Genomic DNA, 26,815 nt, shown 5'->3' with positions numbered 1-26,815 from the left:
GGCAGGAGGCTGCAGTCATTATTGCTGGAAACATTTCAGTCTGAAATAAAAGGATGCTTACTTAATTTTCCCTTCTGAAAGGCATTGTAACAGTATCTCAGTGTTTGCCTTCCAGGGCAGTAACTACCAGTGTGGCCCGTTTTCATTAGTTTGCCAGTTGCAGTCTGTGGGGCGTGACAACACTAACATAGCAATGCAGTAATTCTATACCTGGATCATCTTATTCTCAAAGATTCTTTACTACCCTTGGAAAGGGCTCATCTTCTAGTTTCAAAGTTGGTAAGATTTAATAGGGATACCAGTCCATCTAGTTCAACCTGTGTAGGGGTGAGTGTGTTTATGTCAATACAATTTTCCATATTCCTGCATATTGCGTTGGCTAAGATGCCCAGTCTTTTAAAAATTATCGACACTTGCCGCTTACACCACTGATTGTGGAAGGGAGTTCCACATCCTTGCCGCTCTAACAATAAAGAACCCCCTATATAGTTTAAGGTTGAATTGCTTCTCCAATTTCATTGAGTGGCAGCATGTCCCCTTAAGCTCCCTGAAACTGAAAAGTTTCCTCCCTATGCTAGAATCACCATTGAGATATTTATATATTACTGTTATATCTCATCTCAAACGTCTCTTCTCCAGGGAGAATAAGCTCAATGCTTGTAATCTTCATTTTTCTCGGTTTGGCAAAAGCATGGTTGTTTTTTTTGTTTTGTTTTTTTTTACGTCTAGACAAATCCTTACCTGCTACCAGCACACCCAATGGGTTCCTAAATATGTGGCAATATTATCCATGAGAAAGTTTGTCTCACTATAACCCTTTGCATTTCATGATTTCCTTTCCGTTTCATTCTGTAATTGCATTACAGCAATGTATGCAACATTGGCACAGTGGTCTTGGAAGAAAACTCATCAATTTCCTTTTATCTTTGTTCCTTTCAGTGGAACCTTGTTCCTTTTATTGTAGACATCTATGGCTCTTGAGGGATGGTCCTTTTGCCATCCTTTACTGGAACATGACTAGCATAGATAGTCTCCTGAAAAGAGGTATAGCCTTTTTTTGCCCCCTAACCTTGAAATAAGTCTGGTACCAATAATAGAGAAACTGAATAAGTACAGAAGAGGCTTTTCTGGCTAATATATGTAATAACAGGAATTTCTATTTCTGCACATAAGCCATACTGCAAGCTTCGAAGTAAAGCAACGCCTAACTACACAAAACTGATCTTATTACAATTCTTTGAAACTGAATATTCTCATTCATAGATGGACGTCCAGCCCCACTGTGGAAAGGCCAGATCAGGAGACTAGAGGAAAACAAGGCTTTGGCTGTAAGTGTGTTACAAACTGGTATGATTTGCTCACAGTTTTGGATTGCTAAAGCTTCAAACTCTGCTACTACAGCGGTACTAAAGAAAATGACAATTACAGGAATGCTAAATCCACTTGAAGTTATTGACTTACTGAGGACATTCCTTCTGCAGAACTCTGTGCTTAGAAAAAAAAACAAAATTGTATTTCCTCAGTGAATCCACCCACAGATAGACACACTAATGGTTTAATGTCTGTTTTATATATTGTAAGTTTGTCTGAAGGCCAGTGATTTATTTTTTTGGTTTTTACTCTATATGTTAATTGGCACAAACTGCACAATTATTTGCATTGCTTCTTCATATGTGCAGACGAATATCATGCAACACTGTATTCATTTATGTGTCAATGCTCCCTTCCATTGCTTTTGGTGAAATCACATTTTCTCTTTCGTTCATTGACGGACACCGCTCCTGATAGTCATAACTATTGGCTTATACTGTCCCCTACAGGAGTAGGACACTAGGCAGAAAATAATTCTGGCTACACCCATGGGCAGTCCCAGGGGGTATACTCCCTCTCTCTGCTATAGCCACTCATTTTTTTCTGCCTAGTCAGGCTGGGTTCTTTGGTCCTGGCAACATTTTTTAGATAGAAAATTTTTTCCTTCCTGAATTTTTTCCTGTGAGATCTACAATCAACTGCCGGACTGGGTGACGGGCTGGATAATCTAGATCCAGTGGTCACCCCAGTCTGACCACCAAGCGTGCGCAGACCTCAGCTCTGCGCTAGGTCGGCCGTGACATAGCCCCACTGGACGGGGGCTGGCCTGCGAATTAAACGCCTTGTGAGGTCGCATACGACCTGTTCTCGTCCCAAGTTGCAGTGTTCCTCCTGGCCGACAGCTCCCTGATTTTGCAGGAGAGGGGTTCTGTCTTTAGCAGTTCCCACCTGGTTCCTTGTATGGTGAGTAGCTGTCCCTCCTCTCCCCCTGGAGGGTTTTGGGGTGGACGTGGGCCCCTCCTTGGGACTGTCAGACCCTCGGGTTCCCCTCCCTCCCGCAGGGATACCCCCTTGCCAAGTCTCTCATCTGACCCCAAATCCACGCTGGGGCTGTTTGGGTGGTCTGGCTACTTTTCCTGGGATGGGGGCAAGGCACTAACTGTGGATGGGGGGGGGGTGCGCTGCCCGTGACCGAACGATCGACTGTGCAAGGGGGGTAGGGTTGTACCTGGTAGGGGCTCCTATCAGAGCCCCTGTCATTGAGGACTGGTCTGCCTCCTTGGTCCCTGTAAGCCTCGTGGTGCCATGTGGGGGCCGCCATTTTGTTGTAGCTTGTGTGTTTCTTTCTTTATACGGCGGCCATGTTTGTGTAGTCCGGCGGCCATTTTGTTATGGTTTGCCATTGGAAATAGCAGCGACCATGACAATGGAGCCCTATGGATGGCGATTTCGGCAGTGAAAGCCCCTCCTCCTCATCCCCTTTTGCTGACTCCTGGATCTTTTTACTTCCTAATCGCTGCACATATAGTGCAGATTCTCCTGGTGGCTGCAGGTACCTGTTTCTGTGGGTGGTGAGTCTGGTGGGGTGCTCTACCTCTCTGCTGACGATCACTTGGTGCTTTGTGACTGGTGACCGGGTGGTGCTGCCTGTGGGTTGGGGGTTGTCTCTTAGCAGTGTTTTACACTTTGTGGGGTCCCCCTGGTGACTCATGGAGTCTTCGGAGCATATTTCCCCACCTGATCCCCTCTCTGAGGCTGCTGGGCCCTCCAGATCCCAACCATCCATCCATGCACTGACAGTGGTCCTGGAGTCTCTTGTGCGCTGGGTGGAGGTGGCTTGTGGGCAACGGGCTAGTGGTCCTTAGGCGTGTCTTTTGACTCAAGTGCTGGGCTGCGGATCCTTCTGCATGAAGGTGCGCCTTCATCTGGCTCGGGGGTGGGGGGACGTCTTCGCTAGTTTCCGGACCCGTGGACTTCCCGAGTGAAAGACAAGTGGGTCCATGAAGTCATTTGGTCCGGCTACAAGATAGAGTTTCGCTCTTGTCCCCCAATAAGGTTTTTTTCCTTCCAATTTGTGCCTGTCCCTAGACCGCTTACAGGGCCTGTTTGGGGCGGTACAAGACCTGTTCCTTCAAGGGATGATTGTCCCGGTTCCGACCTCGGAACGTTTTCAGGGATTTTACTCAAACCTGTTCACAGTTCCCAGGAAGGAAGGCAAAGTGTGTCCAATCCTGGACCTCAAGGAGCTAAACTGCTTTGTGTGGGTACAGAAGTTAAAAATTGAGTCAATTCGAATGATGGTGGCATCCCTGTTCCAGAGGGATTTCCTCGCCTCTATCGATATTAAAGATGCCTACCTTCACATTCCAATGTGTGCCAGTCACCAGCGTTTTCTCCCCTTTGCTGTGGGAGAGGAGCATTATCAGTTTGTGGCTGGCATTACCCTTTGGTCTCGCATCTGCTCCTCGGGTCTTCACAAAAGTGTTAGCCTGGGTGCTAGCTTTGCTACACTAACAGGGGATCACAATACTGGGCTACTTGGACGATCTCCTCCTACGAGCGGAGTCACAATACGAACTCTGCAGTAGTTCGACTGGATTCTGAATTTTCAGAAGTCTGCTCTGGTTCCATCCACAAAACTGGACTATCTGAGCCTGACTGTGGACTCGACCTTAGCCAGAGTGCTCTTTCCTCTGGACAAACTCCAGAAGTTACAGGCTGCAGTTCACCTCCTGCCGTCCAACAAATGGTCATCCCTCTGGACTTGCATGTGGGTGCTGGGCCTCATGGTGTCTACGTTCGAGGTCGGTTCCATTTGCACAGTTTCATACGAGGTCCTTGCAAAGGGAAATTCTGACCAAATGGGACAAGACTCCGCAGTCTCTGGACATTCATATCCCTGACATGGTGGCTTCCTTCTCCGGTGCTTCGGCTGGGAAAGTCCTTCCTTCTCTTGTATTGGACAGTGGTCACCACAGATGCCAGTCTGTCCAGCTGGTGAGACGTCCTTGGCAAGCATTCTGCTCAGGGAATCGAGACACTGAAAGAGTCCAGACTCCTGATCAATGTCTAGGAACTCTGAGCGATCAGACTGTGTCTGGATCATTGGCTGGATCGTCTTCAGGGTTGTCCAGTGCACATTTAATCGGACAATGGCACGGCCGTGGCTATTATCAATCACCAAGGGGGCACAGGAAATGTCCTGGCGGCTCTAGAGGTAGCCGGCATTCTAAGGTGGGCAGAACTATTCGTTCCAGCCCTCTCCGCCGTACACATTTCCAGGGTGGAAAATTGACAGGCAGATTACCTCAGTCGGCAGGCGCTGGACCATAGGGAGTTGTCCCTTCATCCGGACGTGTTTTCAGCAGCTATGTTTCTAGTGGGGCACCACCGAGGGGGATCTGTTGGCATCTCGACTCAACAGAAAATTGCAGAGGTTTGTGGCTCGGTCAAGGGATCCTTTGGTTGATGCCACAGATGGGCTGGTTGCCGCGTGGGGTCAGTATTGTCTTATTTACGCCTTCCCTCCTCTCAAGCCTCTGCCCAGCCTTCTACACAGGATCAAGGCAAAAGGAATTCCGGTCATCTTAGTGGCCTCGCCAGGCTTGGTTCACCCGATCTGGTGCGGCTGGTTACCGACGTTCCTTGGCAGTTTTCACTCAGGGAGTATCTGCTGTCCCAAGGACTGATTTTCCATTCTGCTTTACAGTCACTGGCTTTGACGGCTTGGCTTTTGAACGCCAGGTGCTGAAGGATAGGGGTTTATCTCAGTCGGGAATTCCTACACTGTTGACAGCTAGGAAATCTACTTCTAGGAAGATCTACCATCGTACGTGGAAGACGACAATTACGCGGTGAGTCTCTCCCTTGAGGTTCTTCCTCGCTCCTTCTCGTGGCTCAGATCTTAACCTTTCTTCAATGGGGGGTTAACTAGAAATTGACCTTGAGTACCATAAAGGGCCAGGTATCGGCTTTGGCGATCTTCTTCCAATGACCTTTGGCCACACACTCCCTAGTGCGTACCTTTCTTCAGGGTGTCCAACGTTTGGTTCCTCCAGTGCGGGCTCCGTTGCCGCCTTGGGATCTTAATTGGGTGCTTTCAGCTCTACAGGAGCTTCCCTTTGAAAATATTCGGGAGATTCCCCTGCTCACGCTGTCCCAGAAGATTGCCTTTTTAGTGGTTATCACCTCTGCGCGCAGGGAGTCGGAACTGGTAGTTTTATTATGTCGTTCACCTTACCTGGTGATTCACAGGGATAAGGTGGTTCTTCACCCCTGTCCGTCATTTATTCCAAAGGTTGTCTCGGATTTTCATTTGAATGAAGACATTGTGTTGCCTTCCCTGTGTCCCAGGCCTAAGCATCCGAAGGAATTTGCTTTGCATGCCTTGGATGTTGTCCGGGCAATTAGGATGCACCTGGCAGCTACGGAGTCTTTTAGGAAGTCAGACTCTTTATTTGTTCTCACAGATGGACCTCGAAAAGGGTTGTCCGCTTCCTCTGCAACCATTAACAGATGGATCAGACAGACTGTGGTTCAGGCCTATTCCATCAGGGGTCAGGTTCCTCCTTTCCCTGTCAAGGCGCACTCTACTAGGTCGCTTAGTGCCTCCTGGGCTTTCCGTCATCAGGCGTCTGTGACGCAGGTTTGCAAGGTGGTCACCTGGTTGTCGGTGCACACTTTCACAAAGTTTTATAAAGTGGATGTGTTGGCATGTGCGGATGCTTTTTTTGGAAGCAAGATTTTGCAGGCTGCTGTTTAGGAGGACCTGATCCTCTTTGAGGGTGTGTTGTTTTTCTTTCACGTGGGCTCCAGTTGTTTGGTTGAGCTCCTGTTGCCTGGTTGGCTAATGTTTAGTCTTGGGAATTTTCTTGTTCCCACCCCTCATGTTTAACACTGCTTTGGGACGTCCTAATGGTTATGAAGATCAGGAGCTGTGTACGTCAATGAACAAAAGAGAAAATGGGATTTTTGACTTACCGTAAAATCCATTTCTCTGATGTTCATTGACGGACACAGCACCCACCCCTCTGTGGAGTTATAATTCTTCTGACACTGATTGTAACAAAACTGAGTGGCTATAGCAGAGAGAGGGAGTATACCCCCTGGTACTGCCCATGTGTGTAGCCAGAATTCATTTCTGCCTAGTCTCCTACTCCTGTAGGGGGCAGTTTAACCCAGTGGTTATGCCTATCAGGAACTGTGTCCGTCAATGAACATCAGAGAAATGGATTTTACGGTAAGTCAAAAATCACATTTATTCCCCTCTTTCCGTAGATTTTTGTTAGAGATTTATGAGTAAATAAAGTAGACAACACCATAGTCATACAGTTTTTGAGTGTCCTCTTAACCCAAAAAAAATCTAAGCATTCAATGCCTGGGGTTGAGGCTAACCTCTGGTTATATGGGTTACATTATGAAGTATACATATTTGTTAGCAGCAATTGCAAATGCGGTATGTGGTTGGTGTCAGGTGTGGACTAATAGGTCAGAACTTGGACCTGGAAATAAATATACCTTGAGATCTTTTCATAGCAATCAGATCTGAGGCATGAGGAGGACCTATCAAAATACTCAAAGAATACTGTTTAGGTGTAAACAAAACTGCTGGCCTGTTTGTTCAGGAGCAATAACAGATCGGGAGCTACTCCTGTCTAAGCAGTTTGTAGATTTGTTGATGCCACCACATGTACCTTTCTGCTTCCATTCTTCCTGACCACGTCTTTCCCCATCAGCTGCTCATCTCCCACCCATGTTCTCACCAGTCAGATTGCTCACAGCCACCAGTTTCCCTGTTAGACCTTTCCTCTCCTCCCCAACACACACAATACAGCAGTCTCTGAGGATAAATTAGGTGTTTATATGTATGTATGAATGGATTTGAAAGTAAACCAATATTAATTTAACTGTCAGGTAGGTGAAATTAGGACAATGGTGACTATACACACTTCACAGCAGTGAGTGCTATGAATGAATTTGTTTACTTACACAAATCCATTCATAAATCTAAAATTAAAAAAAAGTTTGTTAAAAATATTATATCTTTCTTCCTTTTTTTGCATGTATTTGGTGTATTTTATTATTCAAGGCATTTTACACGAAACCGAACAAAAGAAGAGGGCTTTTTTGGCAATGTTCTTTTTTTTTTTATCCCTGTTGCTGTTCCCCACATTTAGAGATGTACTCGGCAAGGCATGTTTGGTATCATAGTCACAATCCGCCTGCGCAACCCCCCCACCAGGAAGCCACAACTACACACTGCCAATCATAGGCCATGAGGCATTTCCCGGTCTGCAGCTGCACAGACTGGAAACCTATGATCTGTGGTGTGCAGTGTTGGCTACCTGGCGGGATTGATCAGGTGGGTTAGGATTACGATCCCAAACAAGCCTGAGCCTATCACTACACACAAATATACTGCTCCAAGGTCCAGCATCGCTTAAAGCGGAACTCCAACCAGAAAGGGAAGTTCCGATTTGAGGGCTCAGCCCCCCCCCCCCCCGCTCCTCTTGCACAATTGGCTCTTTTTAGGAGCAGGGGGGGGGCAGGTACCCGGTTTTGCTCCCACTTCTGTTCTGAGCACCGCAACGATCGGGAACGAAGTTCTCCTCCCTCCCCCCTGCAGTCTTCTGACAGGTTCCAGAACACTGCATCCACCAATCCAGGGTGCGCCCAGTGATTCTTGCATGTGCAGTGGGCACCCGGCTGTGAAGCAGCAAGCTGTCGCAGCCGGGTGCGAATAGTGAAGATGCCGGCGCTACCAAGGGAGGACGGAGAATAAAGACGGCTGGGGTGAGCTCACTGCTGGACCATGGGTGGCTGGAGCTCCTTGTTTTAACTTCCAGGGTGAATGATGGCCAGTGTTCCGTGAGAATTACCTACCCCGTGAGAAAAACCTACCCTCGTCACTCCCGGTGCACGGCAGTGTGTGTAATGCGGCGGTTACATTAAAACAGCTGTGCTGCAATATGAGTCATCTCCACTCCTATCGCTGTCACTTCCCTGATCTCGGCTAGTAAATATAAAAGCGGTGGCGGGTGTATGAAAAGATAGATCACGGAGCCTAGAGCCGCTTTTATATTTACTAGCCAAAATCAGGGAAGTGACAGGGACAGGAGCGGAGATGACTCGTATTGCAGCACAGCTGTTTTATGTAACCGCCGCGTGGGTAGGTTTTTTTCACGGAACACCATGATCATTTCATACTAGTGCGCATGCGCACTAGTCAGCTCCTCAACTGTTCCATTACATATCCGGGGCTGTGAGCATGCGCAATGCTGCGCTGCTCAGCTGTTCCTGGCAGGAAGTGACGAGGGTAGGCATTTCTCACGGGGTAGGTTATTCTCACGGAACAGCCAGCATAACATAACCCACTTTCTGTGGGCCCACACTGTCATGGACACACCCCTTGGGGGTGCGTCAGAAAATTTACAAAGCTTTACACATGATACACACTCGGCCTCAATATTTATCCAAGTTGACCACCACTGGTTTAGAGAGATCAGATACGTATGGCAAATACAACACCCTTATCGCTGAATTCACAGTAGAGAAAAACCTAATCCCATTTTACTTTTCCTCCAACTCCTGTGCTCCAAAGTGAGCTCTTGCAATTTTTCATATTCAGTACATTGCTAAAAAAATAAAGCATATTTACTCTGAAAAGGTGTAACACTAAACCATTGTTTACATGTGGATTGTAACAAGCTGACAATCAGGCCCGGATTGGCCAATCAGGAGCACCGGGAGAATTCCCGGTGGGCCGGATTGGTCGAGGGCCGTTGTCTTGGTGAAGAGGAAGTCACTTACTGAACTCACTTCCAGGACATGCTGCGTTCCATGCCTCGTCCCACTACAAAAACACGCCCCCGGCTGCTCAGCGCTGCCGATAATTGGCTTGCAGGCGATACACTTCTGGTGGGAGGCGTGGAAGAAGAGCTGGCACCCTATCACAGGATGGATCAGAGAGCGATCATGGAGCCGTCAGCCCTGTGGAGATAATAGCAGGGACAGGAGCTCTGGCCACTCCTCCCTCTGGGGAATTCAGCTGAGGGGCGGGGCTACACATCACTGCCTCGGGTGAGGGAGATGGAGGCTGTAGATTGCAGAGTGGAGCAGAGTCACCTCGGAGCTAAACCAGCCTGACCTGCAGTGTGTGTAGCAGCAGGTCAGTGTGAAATAATGACAGCAGTTTAAGGTGTTCTGTGTGTCCAATCACCAGCAGGAGTGCTCCTTCCTTCTTCCCCAGTATAGTGAGTGCCACTCAGTGTACAGATATCAGTGTTATCTATAGGGAATAGCACCTAATGTGTTATTCCCTATATATATATATATATATATATATATATATATATATATATATATATATATATATATATATATATATATATATATATATATATATATATATATATATCTGATATGTGTACACTAAGGGCTTTTCCCTAACACTGACATCTGTACACTTCAGCTGGAAGAATGTCTCTTAGTGCCGGTTCACACATATGCGATGCGGGAACCGTGCAAATGCACTGCAGGTTCCCGCATCGCATTCAAATCGCAGGCAGTTCACACTGCCATATGCGAATCGCTGGGGGGTGTCAATACAAAGTTACCGACACCCCCAGATCAGTTTGCATATTGCAGTGTGAACTGTCAGTTCAGACATGAATCGGATCGCATAGGTGTGAACACCCATGCAATCCAATTCTGCTGCGGACCCAAAAAAAAGGTATCCTGTGCGAGTTGTGTCCAAATGCGATGAGAATTTAGCCATACAATCGGTATGGCTCAATTCGCATCACACAAACATCACATGATTTTCAGAGAAGTGCCCTGCGAATCACATGCAATGTCTGTCATCGCACGAATGTGAACCGGGACTAACATTGGTGGTCAAGTAGGGGTGTTGAAAATAATTGTATAATCGATGCATTGCGATTCAGCCTTAACCGATTCTCCATCAATGCAGGCAACAGCTGAATCACAATTGCATCAATGACGTCATTCTGGGGCGCCCCTGTCAGAGTGCTCCCCTCCTTCCTCCTCTCCTTGTGTATGTCACACAGAGCAGCGATCTCCTGCGGTGTCACGGAACTTGGATCTGAATTGTTCTGCAGCGGTGTAACAAAGTCCCGCCTCCTAGACCGGCTCCTATGATAGACGGCACACTGATCCAATGCTAGAAAATTGAATCAGTGTGACGTGTATCATAGGAGCCAGTCTAGGAGGTGGAACTATGGTGACAGCAGCCGCCAGGCAAGTTAAATTTAAGCTCTGTGACACAGCGAGAGATCGCTGCTCTGTGTGATCCAGGCACTGGTGAGGTTGAATTAGATGGGCACTGATAAGCTGCATTGGATGAGCACTGATAAGGCTGCAATTGATGGGTAATGATAAGCCGCATTTGATGGGCACTAATAAGGCTGCATTTGTTGGCACTGCTGATGTTGCATTGATGAGCACTAACATACTGCATTTGATGGGTATTGGTGAGTCTGCATGTGATGGGAACTGATAAGCTGCATTTGATGGCACTGATAAGCTGCATTTGACGGGCACTAATAAGGCAGCATTTGATGGGCACTGGTGAGGCTGCATTTGATAGGCACTATTGATGCTGCATTGATTGGCACTAATAAGCTGCATTTGGTGGGCACTGGTAAGGCTGCATTTGATGGGCACTGATGGGGCTGCATTTGATGGGTACTGATGAGGCTGCGTTTGGGCACTGATAAGCTGCATTTTATGGGCACTGATAAGCTACATTTGATGGGCACTGGTTAGGCTGCATTTGATGGGCACTGATGGGGCTGCATTTGATGGGTACTGATGAGGCTGCGTTTGGGCACTGATAAGCTGCATTTTATGGGCACTGATAAGCTACATTTGATGGGCACTGGTTAGGCTGCATTTGATGGGCACTGATGGGGCTGCATTTGATGGGTACTGATGGGGCTGCATTTGATGGGCACTGATGGGGCTGCATTTGATGGGCACTGATGGGGCTGCATTTGATGGGTACTGATGGGGCTGCATTTGATGGGCACTGATGGGGCTGCATTTGATGGGTACTGACGAGGCTGCGTTTGGGCACTGATAAGCTGCATTTTATGGGCACTGATAAGCTACATTTGATGGGCACTGGTTAGGCTGCATTTGATGGGCACTGATGGGGCTGCATTTGATGGGTACTGACGAGGCTGCGTTTGGGCACTGATAAGCTGCATTTTATGGGCACTGATAAGCTACATTTGATGGGCACTGGTTAGGCTGCATTTGATGGGCACTGATGGGGCTGCATTTGATGGGGCTGCATTTGATGGGTACTGACGAGGCTGCGTTTGGGCACTGATAAGCTGCATTTTATGGGCACTGATAAGCTACATTTGATGGGCACTGGTGAGGCTGCATTTGATAAGCACCGATAAGGCTGCATTCGATGGGCACTGATGAGGCTGCATTTGATGGTTACTGGTAAGGCTGCATTTGATGGGCATTGATAAGCTGCATTTGATGGGTACTGATAAGCTGCTTAAGTGTGGGCTGGGACACATGGATGGGGACACAGGGGTCCCCATGATCCCCTATTGCCCTGGGGCCCCATGAGTTGTCAGTCTGCCCCTGAGCCAAACTGCATGTTTTAGTGAACATGAAAGGATTAGTTCATCTTTTCCAAAAACTGCCAATACAGATAAGGGGGGGGGGGGGGGGGGGGGTTAAAATGAAATAGTAAAACTCTGACTAAAGATGAATAAAGCCCTTGTTATAGGTAAAGGCCATTTATATACCTCCTGAAACCTGACTAAAAACCTCCCAGTGATGGTATCCCACTTCCACCATCACATGAGTGACCTTTTAGCTCACACCTACTGCACTAGGGGAGAAAAAGCGCGGAGACGGAGCTCACCATTATGATGGTGGAGGTGAACAGCTGGGAGTGTTGTAGCAAAGTCTTAGCAACAAGGTAGGATGGGATGATGCCATATGTGGGGGTTTTTCAGTCAGGTGAACTAAAGTGGGCCGGTCTAAGGCATGAAACTCCAGGGCTGAAAATGAGTCCCACTCCGGCCCTGCTGACAATGATCCTTACTGAAATCTTAAATTACTAATGGGTGGCAGGACAGGAAACATAAGGACACAGACATTTGTCATGTGCCTTGGTTTGGAAATAAAAAAGCAGAAATAAAAAAATGTAGCTGCCAGAAAAGTTTTATGTTGCAGAAAGGGGTTTTCCACTGTGCTAATCTATTTTTCTCTGTTGTAAAATGTTTCAACACAAACAAATCATTGTAAGTATTGACATGGCTTTGGTAACTGCTCATGTACCTAGTGTCCACCCTCTCACTTTGGCACTTATTGTGCTGCCCTCAGGGTCCCTGCAGACAAGATCTCTTTACTCAGGCCAGTTTTTTTTTTTTTTTTTAATGGTTCTAGTATTTAAATGGCTTGTGTTTTTTTTTTTTTTGGGACGGGGGGCGGTTTCCACACTATCTTTCTTTTTTTTTTTTTTTTGTGCTGTTCATTCCTGTCCTTTTTTTTTTCCCTCTCTGATCTTTTGTAATGGATCTTGCTGAAAGAAAAATCAAATGTGGCACAAGTAATTTGTAAGGGGTCTGTAGGAAGCGTATATGTGTAGAAAATTTTATTTGCAAAGGGGTTAGAATAGCAGTGATCTCTAGCAGTCTCATGTGATGGCTCTCCAGGCTGTGATTGTCTTCTGAAGCATTTCCCCAGTCTCCAATAACTGCTGTAAAATGTTTGCAGTCTCTGTAGCATTAAATTCACTCAATATAATTTGCAGCTTTTTGCTCACCAATCGTTTACTATAAAGTCTTGGTTATTCAGCATGTACTTGGAGCAGTAAGCCAAACAACCAATCAGAATTAATGTTACTCTGATTTCACAGAAAATGTTGTTGACCTTTTATATATCACCATTTTCTCTTTGGCCTTATTGAATAAGTTAATATCTGTGAGTAATTGGTGTATTTTTATTGTTTTATTTTGCCTTCTGGCTTCGCTGTACAATATAACTTCTCTCCTTGCCCTCATTACAGAGCCGAATTATCTTTCTCAGCAAAGAAATAGATGAAGGAATGAAGAAATGGTCTGAGAAACAGGAGGACCTCAAACAGCAAAAACTTTTGAAACAGAAGACCAAACTGAAGTCTAAGTCATTATTTAATAAATCAACAAACTCTAAATAAACCTTTAAATAATGAATGATTTTGTTTATTTCTCACCACAACTATAGGTTAGTCACTTGCTTCACATTACTTGTATATCAACCAAGTGATCAACCTTGTATATCAACCAAGTTTTATGTCACACGATATTTGCACAGGTTTTTCAAAGGCTCCATTTTTTTTTTTTTTGGCAAAAATACTCTTTAATGCACACAAACACAATATAATACCCAATTGATTGGTAAAATACAAAAGATGATGTTATGCTGAGTAAATAGATACCTAACATGTCACGCTTCAGAATTGCGCACTGCTCGCGGAATGGCACAAAACTAAGGTGTTTAAATTCTCGCTTTCAAAGACTTTTCAGGTCACCAGTTTAGAGTTTCACAGGCAGTCTGATGCTAGAAATATTGCTCTCGCTCTGACGTTCACGATTGCCATTTACGGATCTGTGCAGAACCAACGTATGTGTTCGCCTTTGCACAGGGGATACGGGGCGTTTAAAAATATATATCTAGTTAATTTATTGTATGTATTTTTATTTATTTATTTTTTATTGCTGTCACAAAAATGAAAACATCCCTTGTGACAGCAATAGGCAGTAACCAGGTACTCTTTATGGAGATATCTGGGCTCTATTAGACCTCAGATCTCTCCTCTGCCCTTAAAAGCATCTAATCAAACCAAAATGTTTGTGATCAGATGCTTTAAATTTTTTTAAAAATGGCTCCGTTTATGTTTGGGGAAACTGGAAGTGACAAAGAACAGGTTGCCTCCAGTTTCCTATACCATAGGGCTAATCGGGGACTTTCTGGTCCTCGAAAAGCTCTATAGTAAGCCTGCGGAACCGCCAGGTTCTTTGGTGGGATGGAGAGGCTGCTGGGGGTCGACCCCCTCCTTCCACCTGTAAAAGCCATCCAGCGGCTAATTAGGGTTTAAATTGGGTGGTGAGGAGGTAACATATTGCCTTCTCTTTACCTGTGAAACACACTTGGATCGCTTTTTTGAGAAGCAGCAGTAGCTGCTGCACTTAGTTGCATTTGGCAGCTGCACCCTTAAGGCTTGCTCACATGTAAAGTTGGGGAGGGGGGAGGGTAGGGATAAAACCTTGTGGTTGAGTCGCTGTTTTACCACCTCCAATCCCTACACTCTTTAGCAGCCATAGGTGTACACTTACCACAGCAGGAATTAGGCCCCCTGTTGGTTTTGGTGTGTGCTATCACCTGCCAATTTTGACCCTTTCAAGAAACTATGCTTCTACAGGGTCCAATGGGGTTAAAGCAGGTGGTAAGAAAGCAACACAATGGTGCCTGCTTTAACGCCTTGTTTTCTGTACTGCCCAAGGTTGCAGGGCCCTTGCAATGTGGCCTCATTCACTTGAATGAGTCATGCTTTGCAGGTGCTACACCCACCAACCATGACAGGGTGTATAACTCCAGCTGAGCTGTGTACACCCCTGGCCACAGCAACTAAAGGGGGGGGGGGTGATAAAAACTTGTCTTAACTATGGGGTTTTACCATCCCCAAAACTGCAAATGTAGATGAACCCTTACTGTTCCGAGCCCCCTATAAGGCTGCTTTTACACTGATGTATCCTACATTCAGAAGTTTTGATTTGCTTTCAGAAAGTGCCCCCAACCCCTAGGATATAATAGAAGAAAATCTGCAGGTACACTGCACTGCACCCGCAGTGTGGGGTAAACCGCAGCACATCAGTGTGAAAGCACCCCTATATTATTATTCCCAGTGTATTGCTTCACACTGACCTGAAGTTCCCTTCTTTCCTGCTGCTGGCACCATTCTGGAGACCGCTAGCCGGGATAAGAGGTGGAGTGCAGTTGTTATCACTCCGCATGGGACAAGAGCCAGCACTACAGAGCATCGGCTTATGCAGCTCTTCCTCCCTACTACAGATCCAACTTTACAAGTAATCCCTCTGCATTGCACTCTGATTCTCTGAAATGGCAGGTCAGCAAGCCCAGACCACGAACTACTGGTTACCTGTCTGCCATCTACGGGTTGCTGACCCCCCGACTTAGAGAGTGTCAGAGGCATTCGCATTCTAAGGCAGTTGTACCCTGGAGAAAATAAATCTTACTGAGGCAGCTGAAGTACAGATGACACACCTGATAGATACATATTGCACATAACTTTTAGGGGAAGTTTGACTGAGTCAGATTTCCCTCCTGTGATTGGAGCTGATGCTGCAGCAATTGCTGGTTTCCGTGGTGTTGCATACGGGATGTGTGTTCATTGGAATGTGCATATGGACTACATCTGTGGATTTAGAAGTTAAAACTTTTGCAGCACTGTTCATGACATCAAGATCGTTTTTTTTTTAAATGTAGTGTGTGTTCTGTAGAAAAGGGCAAACTGCATTTTGCAGCAAAATCCAATTCTGAGTTCAATTAATTTAATGTGTTTTAATTGCATTTGAAAAATGTTGACAGCTTTATAATCTAAGAATAGATGTGGCAAGAAAAAGAAGCAGCACTTAGAAAAAAAAAGTGAAGGAAGCCTGACAAGAACTGCAATGTAAAAAGTAACCTCTGTTACCGGCAATGCTTTCCTAGTGTAGGGTTCTATATTATCAAGAATAATTAATTCAGAAAACTAAATACACATGCTGGATCTGTCCCCTACCAAAAGATTTGCCAACGCAGCACTAAGAGCCTGGTAACCTGACTTTTCTCTGCTGCAGTTAAAGCTGAACAAAAACTTCTCCATGCATGGTAAAGTCATAATATGCAAGTATATGCAACGCATATTCACAGATTATGAAAAATGACCTTGAAACAAAGCCCTCCAGTGGCACGCTGTCACTGCTTCCATCTTTACCTGGTCTTCCTTTTGGGTTCCTGAGCTGCGGTCCTTTGAGTGGCCGAGCCATGATGATGCTCCTCCTGTGCATGCGCATGGCAGTCACTGTTTGTGGCACAAGGCTCTGAAGGAATGGCACAGGTATGCCGTTCCTTCAGAGCGCATGGGCTGGTGACGTCACCGGCCGCAGGGACACTAAATATTTCCTCAATCGTGCATGTTTAGAAGATATTGTACCTTCAGGTAGCTTTATTATAAGCTTACCGGTAGGTAGAAGTGTCCAGAGTGACTTTACTAACGCTTTAAAAAAGAACTTCACCCAGTCTTTTTACCTACATTTTATTTCTCCCCCGAACCCCCTTCACAGTCATGGGTTTATTTGATTTTTTTTAACTTGTCACCCAGGACTTCTGTATTTCTCGCCTAGGGGAAAATTATATTTTCCCCTGCCGCCTGCAGCATCCCGGGATAACATAATGCATCCCAAGAGGCTTTGGGGCCATTTTCCCACAAAACACATACGCAGTGCGTTTCTTTAGGGGGCTGACTGCTAGAACCCATAACAGACAGCCAGCACTTTGACGTAAAAAAAATAAAAAGATAGTGGTACCAGAACCAGGGAGCTGCAGAGAGCTGCAGCCCATGGTAGGGCAGTGCTCGATTTATTGCGCAGGTCAGTATGCTATTTTAACTCAACCCAGTGGAAGAGTAGGAAGAGGGTAATTAGGAGAAACCCTGTGGTAAAGTTTCTCATTAAGCAGCAAAGCTAGGTCACTTCCCTGCCCCAACTCTTAACTGGAAAGTGTAGGAGTAGTATGATAAAGTCATCCTTGCTCTCTCCTTCTGCTGAAATGTTCTTTGACAGCACATTTGAATGCAGATCATTTGACTGGATCCTAGTGCTACTTCTTCCTCTTCAGGCCATTGCTGCCGTACAGGGGATTACAAAACTGTTATAACTGCATTCATTGGTATTTTCCTAATATCTGCCTGAAGTCACCATATTGTGCTTCATTTACTATGCTATAAGGCAGTGGTCTCCAAACTGCATCCCAGGGGCTGGATGTGGCCCTTTGCCTTTATCTGGCCCTTGGGGAACTATTCCTTCCACTGACACCAACAATGGGGTACTATTCCTCCCAACGATACAAGACTCTATTCTTCCCCCAATACCAAAGATGGGGCACTCTTTACTCCCAGTGACCCCAGGACATTTTCTACTACCACTTCCCACAGTCTGCCCCCCCCCCTAAATTCTGAGGGACAGTACACTGGCCCTTTGTTTAGAAAGTTTGGAGACCCCAGCTTTAAGTAATGGCTTATTTTCCATAACAAATGTTATTTTCAATTGTACTGAAGTATTATAGAAATATCTATCACAATGGCTTAGAGAGTTGAGACTATTTTAGAACATCACTGCAAATCATGTGGGTTTCCCCATGTATCCCTTTAAACATGCTGCAAGTACAGAAAACGAACTGTTGATGTGCCAGAAATATAAATGATTAATCAGGGATTCCGCGCTATGGTAATGAGTGAAAGGCTGATGCCTACCTCAGAAATTGCCCATAAGTAGAATGGGGGAGGTAAAAGGACACTGCCTAATATATGTGTAATAATTGAGTCTGAGTACTCGTGTGCTGTCCCTTTCAAAACCACATGCTATCAAAATTAAAAAAGTGATTACATATATGTGTAACAATTGTGTGCTGTCCCTTTAACCACTTAAGCCCCGGAAGATTTTACCCCCTTCCTGACCAGGGCCTATTTTGCGATTCGGCACTGCGTGACTTTAACGGACAATTTTGCGGTCGTGCGACGCTGTACCCAAACGAATTTGACGTCCTTTTTTTCCCACAAACAGAGCTTTCTTTTGGTGGTATTTGATCACCTGTGCGATTTTTACTTTTTGCGCTATAAACAAAAAATTGAAATTCCCCCAAAAAAATGTAAAAATCTAAATTTTTTTAACATTTTAGGCCAATTTCTTTTCTGCTACATATGTTTGGTAAAGAAAATTGCAAAAAGCGTATTTTGATTGGTTTGCGCAAAGTTATTGCGTTTACTAACTAAGGGAAAGATTTTTGTCATTTTTGTTATTTTTTATTTTTTTACTCGTAATGGCGGCAATCTGCGATATTTTTTTTTTTTTTGCGGTACTGCGACATTGCGGCGGACAGATCGGACCCTTGACTGACATTTTTGACACTTTTGGGGTTACCAGTGACATTACTACAGTAATCAGTGCTATACATATGCACTGTTACTGTAAAATGACACTGGCAGTGAAGGGGTTAACTTTTTTGAGAGGGAGGGGTTATGTGTATCCCTAGGGGCGTGATTCTAACTGTGATTGGCTGGGGCTTGAGGTGTATGAACAGTGATCAACGGTCCTACATAGTAGAACCGTATGATCACTATTCATACACAGGGGAGAATGACAGGCGGCTTGTTTACATTAGCCGCCTGCCTTTCTCCCGCTCTAACGGACGATCGCGAGTGACCGGCGGACATCGGGTCCGCCGGTCACATGCGCGCGGGGGGGTCCGTGACTGCGCAGGAGCTCCCTAGACCTTCACAGGCTAGCGACGTAGCCCTACGTCGCTTTGCCTGTGAGGGGCTGACTGCCGACGTAAATCGTCGTGCGGCGGTCGGCAAGCGGTTAAAAACTGGAATGCTATCAAAATTAAAAAAGTAATTACATAAAAGATGATATAAACACTGTAAGCATACAAACAAATAATACTGTACCTGAATAATACTAAATAATACTATACCTGAACACTCTTATAATCCAAATTGACCTTTAAATAATCAGTGCAGAAAAGGCATAAGAAATGTGCTGTTAAAAAAATAAAATGCTTGATCAGATCAATAAATTGTAAATAGGCCATACTCCAAAAGATATGCTTCAAAGTGCCTAATGTGTGAATCAGCCTTCAACGAGGTATCAAAAAAATTGGAAAAAACACACATATATATCTTCATCCCAAAGTGACTATTGAAAAAAAGTGACTGGTGCCTTGATAATCAGTGGGATAAATGAGATCCACTCATGCCCCCCCCCCCCCCCCCTCAGATCCGCACTCACTGCAGTGTTTCACCCATGCAGGGGTAAAGAAGGTGTCTCTAAATGTACTTACATACGGGTGGGTGGACAAAGAATGTAACCCATAGTGGGAGTCTGTAAAACAGGGCTATTGTATTTACAATCGTGCCATGTAATCAGAGCGTATACAAATGTTATCTCCAGAATTTCCAATCTTTTTGATTTTTTTTTTTTATACCTTGCTGAAGGCTGATTCACACATTAAGCACTTTAAGCATATATTTCGGATTATTATTATTATTCAGGATTTATATAGCGCCAGCAGTTTACACAGCGCTTTACAATATAAAAGGCAGACAGTACAGTTACAATAAAATACAAGAGGATTAAGAGGGCCCTGCTCAGAAGAGCTTACAATCTAATGGGTTATGGACTATTTACAATTTATTGAACTGATCTAGCATTTCATTTTTTTTTGATCGCACATTTCTTATGTGTTTTCTGCCCTGATTGATTATTTAACGGTATATCTGGATTATAGGAGTGTTTATAGGGATAGTATTATTTGTTGTACGCTCACAGTGTTTATATCATCTTTGATGTAATCACTTTTTTACTTTTGGTAGCATTTGGTTTTTAACAGGACAGCACACGAGTACTCACACTCAATTATTACACAAATATTAGATAGCGCCACTTTTACCTACCCCATTCTACTTTATTGCCAGAAATACAATATGCCCCTACCTTACTTTTTGACATGACAACCAGTGGGGTATTTTGGTTCTGTGCTGGCCTAGGCAAGGCTAAAATCGGGTGCCTCCCTTATGTAAATGTGCCCCACCCCTCCTGTTTAAGACCCACCCCTTCCTATTTTGGCTCCACCTCTTCCTATTTGGGGGGCGGGGTGTCACATCCTCAGCACTGAGGGGCTCATGCTGGGACCTGTAGTCTTTCACTTTTGGGGGGGGTCACATCCCCCAAAAGTGAGGGATTACTAATCCCAGCATGAACCCCTGAGATCTAAGGACGTAACCCTTTAGATCTCTGAGGGGCTCATGTTGGGACTTGTAATCCTTCACTAGTTGGGGGGGTTGGGTGTAACACATCCTCAGCTCTGAGATGTCCATGCTGAGACCTGTAGTTCACTTTTGGGGGTCACATCCCTCAAAATTGAAGGACTACAAGTCCCAGCATTAACCCGTCCTCTTTGTATTGGGCCCTGGCTGTGTAGTGACTGTACCCGGCTCCCTCATGACGACACTGCACACACTGTTCCAATTTGGCCTGCACCCGGCCTTACCTTAGACTTTAGTTTCCTTCTTCCCTCAGAGCATGCCAGAGGCCCGGAGAAGATAGATGTAGTGGGTGGACTGTGGCAAGCACTAGGCACAGAGAAGGTGGAAGTTAAATCCTACTCCGCTTTGAATGCTGAGGCCGCCCCAGCCTCCCTCTGCTTTAGGGCAGGGAGACGTGACGTCACTGGTTGCTAGACACCAAGCGGCTCTAGCAACCAGTGGCCAGTAGAGCCAGTGGTGGAGGTGGAGCCAGGGTTACAGCCGGGTTCCTAAACCAAAGCAGCTCTCAGTCTAGTCTATCTGCCCCTCTGCAGCGGCCTATTTTTGGGGCATGAGATTGGCGGCCCAGTCAGCTCCTGTTCCCTGCCTTCCTTGGTGAGCGGACTGCTCGCTAGTGTCCCCTCTGCCAAGAGGTGGTGCCGCCCCCCTGTAAAATGCTGCCCGAGGCAAATGCCTTGTTTGCCTCACAGTAGATACGCCCCTGATGACGACGCAGTGTATAAATGCTATCAGTTTATATGTACACGGTGTTTCTTTTTTGTGACCATGAGCTGCAGCAATAACTACTGAATCAATTCCATAATTCCCTTTACAGCAGGGAGAGAAGCTTTCCCTAATGCAAATAGGTAGATAGAGGACTAAATATCATATAAAGTTTCTGTGATGCTCATCGCCGTCTAGTGGCTCAATGTGGTATTTTCTGTTTAAATCAATGAAAAACTTTCAATCAGCACAAAAGCCTTATAACATTCATTTGTTTGCCCCATTTGGACAGAACAAAGGTACAGGCACTTTTACAGGGCGTACCACTATGCATTTCTTTTAAATAAATACACTTCTTAGTTTCGTCTATTTGATTAAAGCCCCTTTCACACTTTTTTTTGCTGTGATTTTGACTGGACTTGAAGCAATGCCTGTGTAGTGGAACTCAAAACGCATCAAAGTCAGACTAAAGTAGTGCAGGGACTACGTTGAAGTCGTTGCGACTTGAAGTCGCACAGATATGAACGGTACTAATTGGAAATCATGGAGTACGACTTGTCATGCGACTTGTCAGTCCCAAGTCGCAGGACAAGTCACACAAGTGTGACTGGGGCCTTAAGCTGCATTCATACAGGTGCTGAGGCCGGTACAGCAGGAATTAATATTTTGATAATGCAGCTGGAGCTGTGTGCAGGCAGCCTAAGATACTGAATTGGGACGCAATGGCTGCTTAGACACAGTCACACATCCTAATTTGACAGGCGTGCAGCAGGAGAGTGCGTGGCCCTAAATGTAAACATTGTACATTCTGGACTGAACAGCAGCTACTACATGCCTGTCAAATTAGGACATGCAGCTGTTTCTGTACATCTGCTGCATCCCCGTTCAGTAACATAGACTTTCTGCACATGGCTAGAGTGGCATAAACAAACGGCTTGCTCATGCTGTACAGGGCTCAACGCTCTAATGAATGAAGCCTAAGGAAAACACTGCACTGTATACCAGCATTAAAATCCCAACCAGCCATTTGGCACTCACATGCGGCTTTTGACTTAATTTGCAGTTAGGGTTATATAGGCAATTTTAATTTCTTGTTACAGAGACATTTTCCAGTTCTCTCCCCCTGATCCCTTTGTGACAGTGGGCGGGGGATCTTCTGCCCGCACCTGCTGTCACATTTTAACTACCTCCCATCCGCGCTACAGCCTATATACGGCTGCAGCGCGGACTTGAATTTTCGGGAGGCCGTTTTTAAACGGCCTCCCAGAAAGACTCTCCCCGCGCGCTCCCACGAGCGCGCATCGGGGAGAATCTGTGTCGGCCGTGTCCCTTGGACACGGCCGATCACAGATCGTGGTGAATGGCCAATCACAGCGGCCATTCACCACGTGATCAAGCCGTCCAATGAGAGATGATCTCATATGTAAACATATGAGATCATCTCTCATCGCCGGCGCTCCTTCCTCACACAGACACTGCAGTGTGAGGAAGGAGGGGGAGCTGACAGCCGCTGGGGACACACAGCAATGTAATCATGGCACTGATCACTAGTGCCCTGATTACTAAAGGTAAAAAAACCACACACATTGCCCCCCCCCATCAGTGCCCGCCATCAGTGCCCCCATCAATGCCCACAATCAGTACCCATAGTGCTGCCAGTCAGTGCCCATCAGTGCCTGCTCATCTAGGCACTGATGAGCACTGACTGGCAGCACTATGGGCACTAAGTGTGGGCACTGATGGTGCTGCCCATCAGTGCTCATCAGTGCCGCCCATCAGTGCTCATCAGTGCCACCCGTCAGTGTCCATCAGTGCCATCCGCCAGTGCCCATCAGTGCCGCCTCTCAGTGCCCATCAGTGCCGCCCGTCAGTGCCGCCTCTCAGTGCCCAGCAGTGCCGCCTATCAATGCCGCCTATCAGTGCGGCATATTAGTACCTCCTCATCAGTGCCCATAAGTGCCACCTCATCAGTGCCCATAAGTGCCACCTCATCAGTGCCAATCAGTGCAGCCTATCAGTGCCCATCAGTGCCGCCTCATCAGCGCACATCAGTGAGGGAGAAAAATGTATTTTCAAAATTTACTCGCAGAAAATAAGAAAAACTTTTTTTTTTTTTCAAAATTTTCTGTATTTTTTCTTTTTTTTTTGTAAAAAATAAAAAACCCAGAGATGATTAAATACCACCAAAAGAAAGCTCTATTTGTGTGAAAAAAATGATAAAAATGTCATATGGGTACAGTGTAGCATGACCGCGCAATTGTCATTCAAAGTGTGCGAGCGCTGAAAGCTGAAAATTGGCCTGGATGGGAAGGGTGTTTAAGTGCACAGAAGGCAAGTGGTTAAAAACAGAGTGGCTGTGTGGGGCCCTACCCCTAATTAATACGCAGAAATTGATTGGTTAAACCCACAAGTGCTTTTTTTAACTACTACTATTTCTTTATACTTTTGAAATGCACAAATGCAGCAATTAGAAATTGGATGAAAGGTTTAACACTGTAAAACACTTTTTGTTAGATAAATAGTGCATTTATATTTCAGGTGTATACATCAGAAAAAATGAGGGACAAATGAGCAGCAAAGAGGGACAGAGGGACTTTGTTTCAAATCAGGGACAGTCCCTCGAAATCAGGGACAGTTGGGAGGTATGTTTGTAGTTCATTGACACTTTCTGCATTTCCATAACTGTCTGCATGTATGGGAGGTATGGGCAGACATCTGTACTGACTGTCTGCAGGACCCTGGGATCAGCAGATGTAGGGTGCAATGCTCTGCAGGCTCAGAAATAATTCATTCACATTTTGTTACTTGCAACAAAAAAAAAAATGTGCATTTATTATTTTGTTTATCTCTAATGTTGAGTGGTCTAAATGTGTGGATGCTGCTGTGATATGTAAATGTATTTGTTTCGTTTTCTAGATTATAAAATGGGGTGCCTGGAGACTGCAAAATTTTAAAGGCGGCCCTTAAATTATTATTTAAGTAGCCCTTAAATTATGAACGTAGCTGTCTAGCCCTAGCCTGAATGTGTTTAGAAACTCCCTATTAGGTGCCCAGTGTGTGTGTGTGCATGAATATTTGCTACATGTACGTATATGTATTTATTGCTGGTGCTGTATAAATTGGTGGTCTCATCAACCGCTATGTGGTTCATGGCCTACCCAACTGAGAGCCCCTGCTATACAGTCACTGGCTTCTCTTTTTCAGGAAGCACATAAAAATGTTCTATGTATATTAAATACTGTCTTTTTATTGAAATGCGCTCAGATATATTCCTGCGTCATCGTTCATGAGGTCATTTAGAGTATGAGAGGGCAGTATTAAATCACCTGTCACTGTTGCAAGGATAAATGCATGTCTTTAGAAGATAATATGTACAGAAATGACAACAACAATCTGTGAATAATATTCAAGTGTATTAAACAGACTCCCCAACTCCCAACAGATCTGATATTTGGGGACATTATTGTTCTGGAAATAATGTTCTGAATGAGCAGAGCTGCAACAAAGAGGATCTGTGTGATCATTTTAAACAGGAACAGTAGCATCATTCATTAGCATGCAAGTTTCTAGTATGAGTAGTCTATTACATTTATAGCCATCTAAGGATTGGCGTAGGCTGATGACAAGAAAATGTTGTACTTCCGTCCATGGACTAGCCATCTTTTCTGACTAATGTTCATTCACAGTATTTGGTTTGTCCTCTGCATGATGTCATTTAACATCCTGTTCACACCTCTGTGCTTTGATGTAGTCTATATGGTACATGTATAAAAGATAAAACATAATAAAGCCTATTTCTCTGTCGCTCATTGACAGACGCAGTCCTCTTGATTAATATCAAATTGGGTTATACTGCCCTCTACAGGAGTAGGACACTAGGCAGAAGGAAAACTTTCTGGCCACACCTTAGGGGCAGTCCCAGAGGGTATATCCTCTCTCTCCCTGCTACAGGATGTCAGTTTTTTTCTGTCTAGTCAGGAGTAAGGACCTAAGTTCCTTGCTGGGATCTTTGGTCCTGGCAAGATTTTTTTTAGAAAAAATTTTTTTAGCCAGCTTTTTTTCCTCCAGTTGTTCCTGTGAGATCTTCAAGCAAGTATGCTGAGACTGGGCGACGGGCTGGATGTTGAGATCCTGTGGTCACCCCAGTCAGCCTACGAGCGCGTGCAGGCCCTAGCTCCGCGCTGGGTCGGCCGCGACATAGTCCCACTGGACGGGGACTGACCCTGCGAGTTAAACGTCTCGCCGGGACGCCGACGACCAGTTGGAAACTGAGTCACGGCATCCGTATTGGTCGACAGCCCCCCCACCTCGGTGGAGAGGGGTTCTGTCAGGAGTTGGCGCCCACCTGTTCCGGTATGGTGAGTAAAATGTTCCCCCTCTCCCCCTGACGGGTTTGTGGGTGGACGCGGGCCCCTCCCTGGGATGATCGGACCCTCATGATCCTGGATCCCCCCTCTATCCTATAACAGGTGTCACAGATCCCCCTCTTGATGGTGATTTAGTGAATAAGAACCAGGAGGCTTGGTTTGGGAGCTGACTATCGGAGGTCACTGTATGAGGGGCACTGTAAAGGGACCATGACTGAAGTCAGTGGCTGGCATTACTGTTAGGATGGCCATGTAAGAAGGTGATGGCATCCTACCTTATACATAAGGTTGCAATACAGGCCGATGCCTGTGCCTGGACTACCTCCATCCGCAGGCCGCCATCCTCCCGCAGGCCGCCATCCTCCTGCAGGCCGCACAGGCCGATAACTACCTTCCGCAGGCCGCAGCAGGCCGCTGCCATCTTTCCACAGGGGCCGCAGGTCGGCGGGGCCGCCATCTTGGCGTAGCCTCGTGTCTCCAGCATGGGGGGCAGCCATTTTGGAAGTGACCAGCTACCTCGAAGAGTAGCATGGGAGGCGCTGGAAGGCGTGTAAAGGGGCGGAGCCGCCTCCTTTACCCGGGAAAAGGATCCAAAATACTTCCTGTCTGTAAGAGACAGCGCTGAAAGCAGGTTGATAGAAACTTCTGTGCATCAGGTGGTGAGCCTTGGGGTCTCTCTCTCTCTCTGTGGGGTCCAAAGCAGGTAACACTGAGGGGCGCTGTTGCGCTGGGGGATTACAAAATAATTGCAAATATTTTTTTTTGTTTGTTTGCTGGCAAGTGTCTTGGATTAATCATGGACCCTGCCACACATGTATCCCCACCTGATCCCCTCGAGGTGTCCGCAGGACCCTCCAGTGCCCCACTTATGATTGATGCATTATCAGCAGTTTTGGAGTCTTTGGTATCCCGGGTGGAGGTGGCCTGTCAGGGACGGGGGGCAAGAAAGCGACCCCCGCCTACCCCTATTTCATCTGACACTTCAGATACGGATTCTGAGCTTGTCACTGCAGCTGCAGGTCCCTCTGCTGGGGCTGCTGTCTCGGGTACGGTCTCCTCAGACAGTGAGGAGGACGCTTCTGCCTCCGCCATAGCGCAAGAAGAAGCGTTGGTGGACGCACTAGTCATGTCTGTCCGGGAAACCTTAAGTCTTGAGGTTACACCAGCAGAGGTAGCTGACACTGAAATTCCCTTTGGTACCAGCAAGCCTACCAAAATGGCGAAGGTTTTTCCCTTCCCCAAATGTTTTGGTAATCTAATTAAAGAAGAATGGGATCGTCCGAAACGAACCCCTGCT

General features: G+C 45.9%; 1 protein-coding gene across 1 annotated transcript in view; it reads left to right on the top strand.

The window, feature by feature from the left end:
* The window catches only part of MRPL52 (mitochondrial ribosomal protein L52), a 35,402-nt gene extending 21,872 nt beyond the window's left edge, over positions 1–13,530 (top strand). Inside the window, exons 4-5 of the mRNA XM_082246185.1 lie at positions 1,264–1,328; positions 13,370–13,530. Coding sequence (XP_082102311.1) covers positions 1,264–1,328; positions 13,370–13,519 — 215 coding nt within the window. The 3' untranslated portion in view covers positions 13,520–13,530. The remainder of the gene's footprint in view (positions 1–1,263; positions 1,329–13,369) is intronic.
* Positions 13,531–26,815: the final 13,285 nt, after the last annotated feature.

Source organism: Pelophylax lessonae (assembly GCF_965119305.1).
Source record: "Pelophylax lessonae genome assembly, chromosome: 1".
NCBI classification, from domain to species: domain Eukaryota; kingdom Metazoa; phylum Chordata; class Amphibia; order Anura; family Ranidae; genus Pelophylax; species Pelophylax lessonae.
This window is presented reverse-complemented; position numbering and strand designations above follow the sequence as displayed.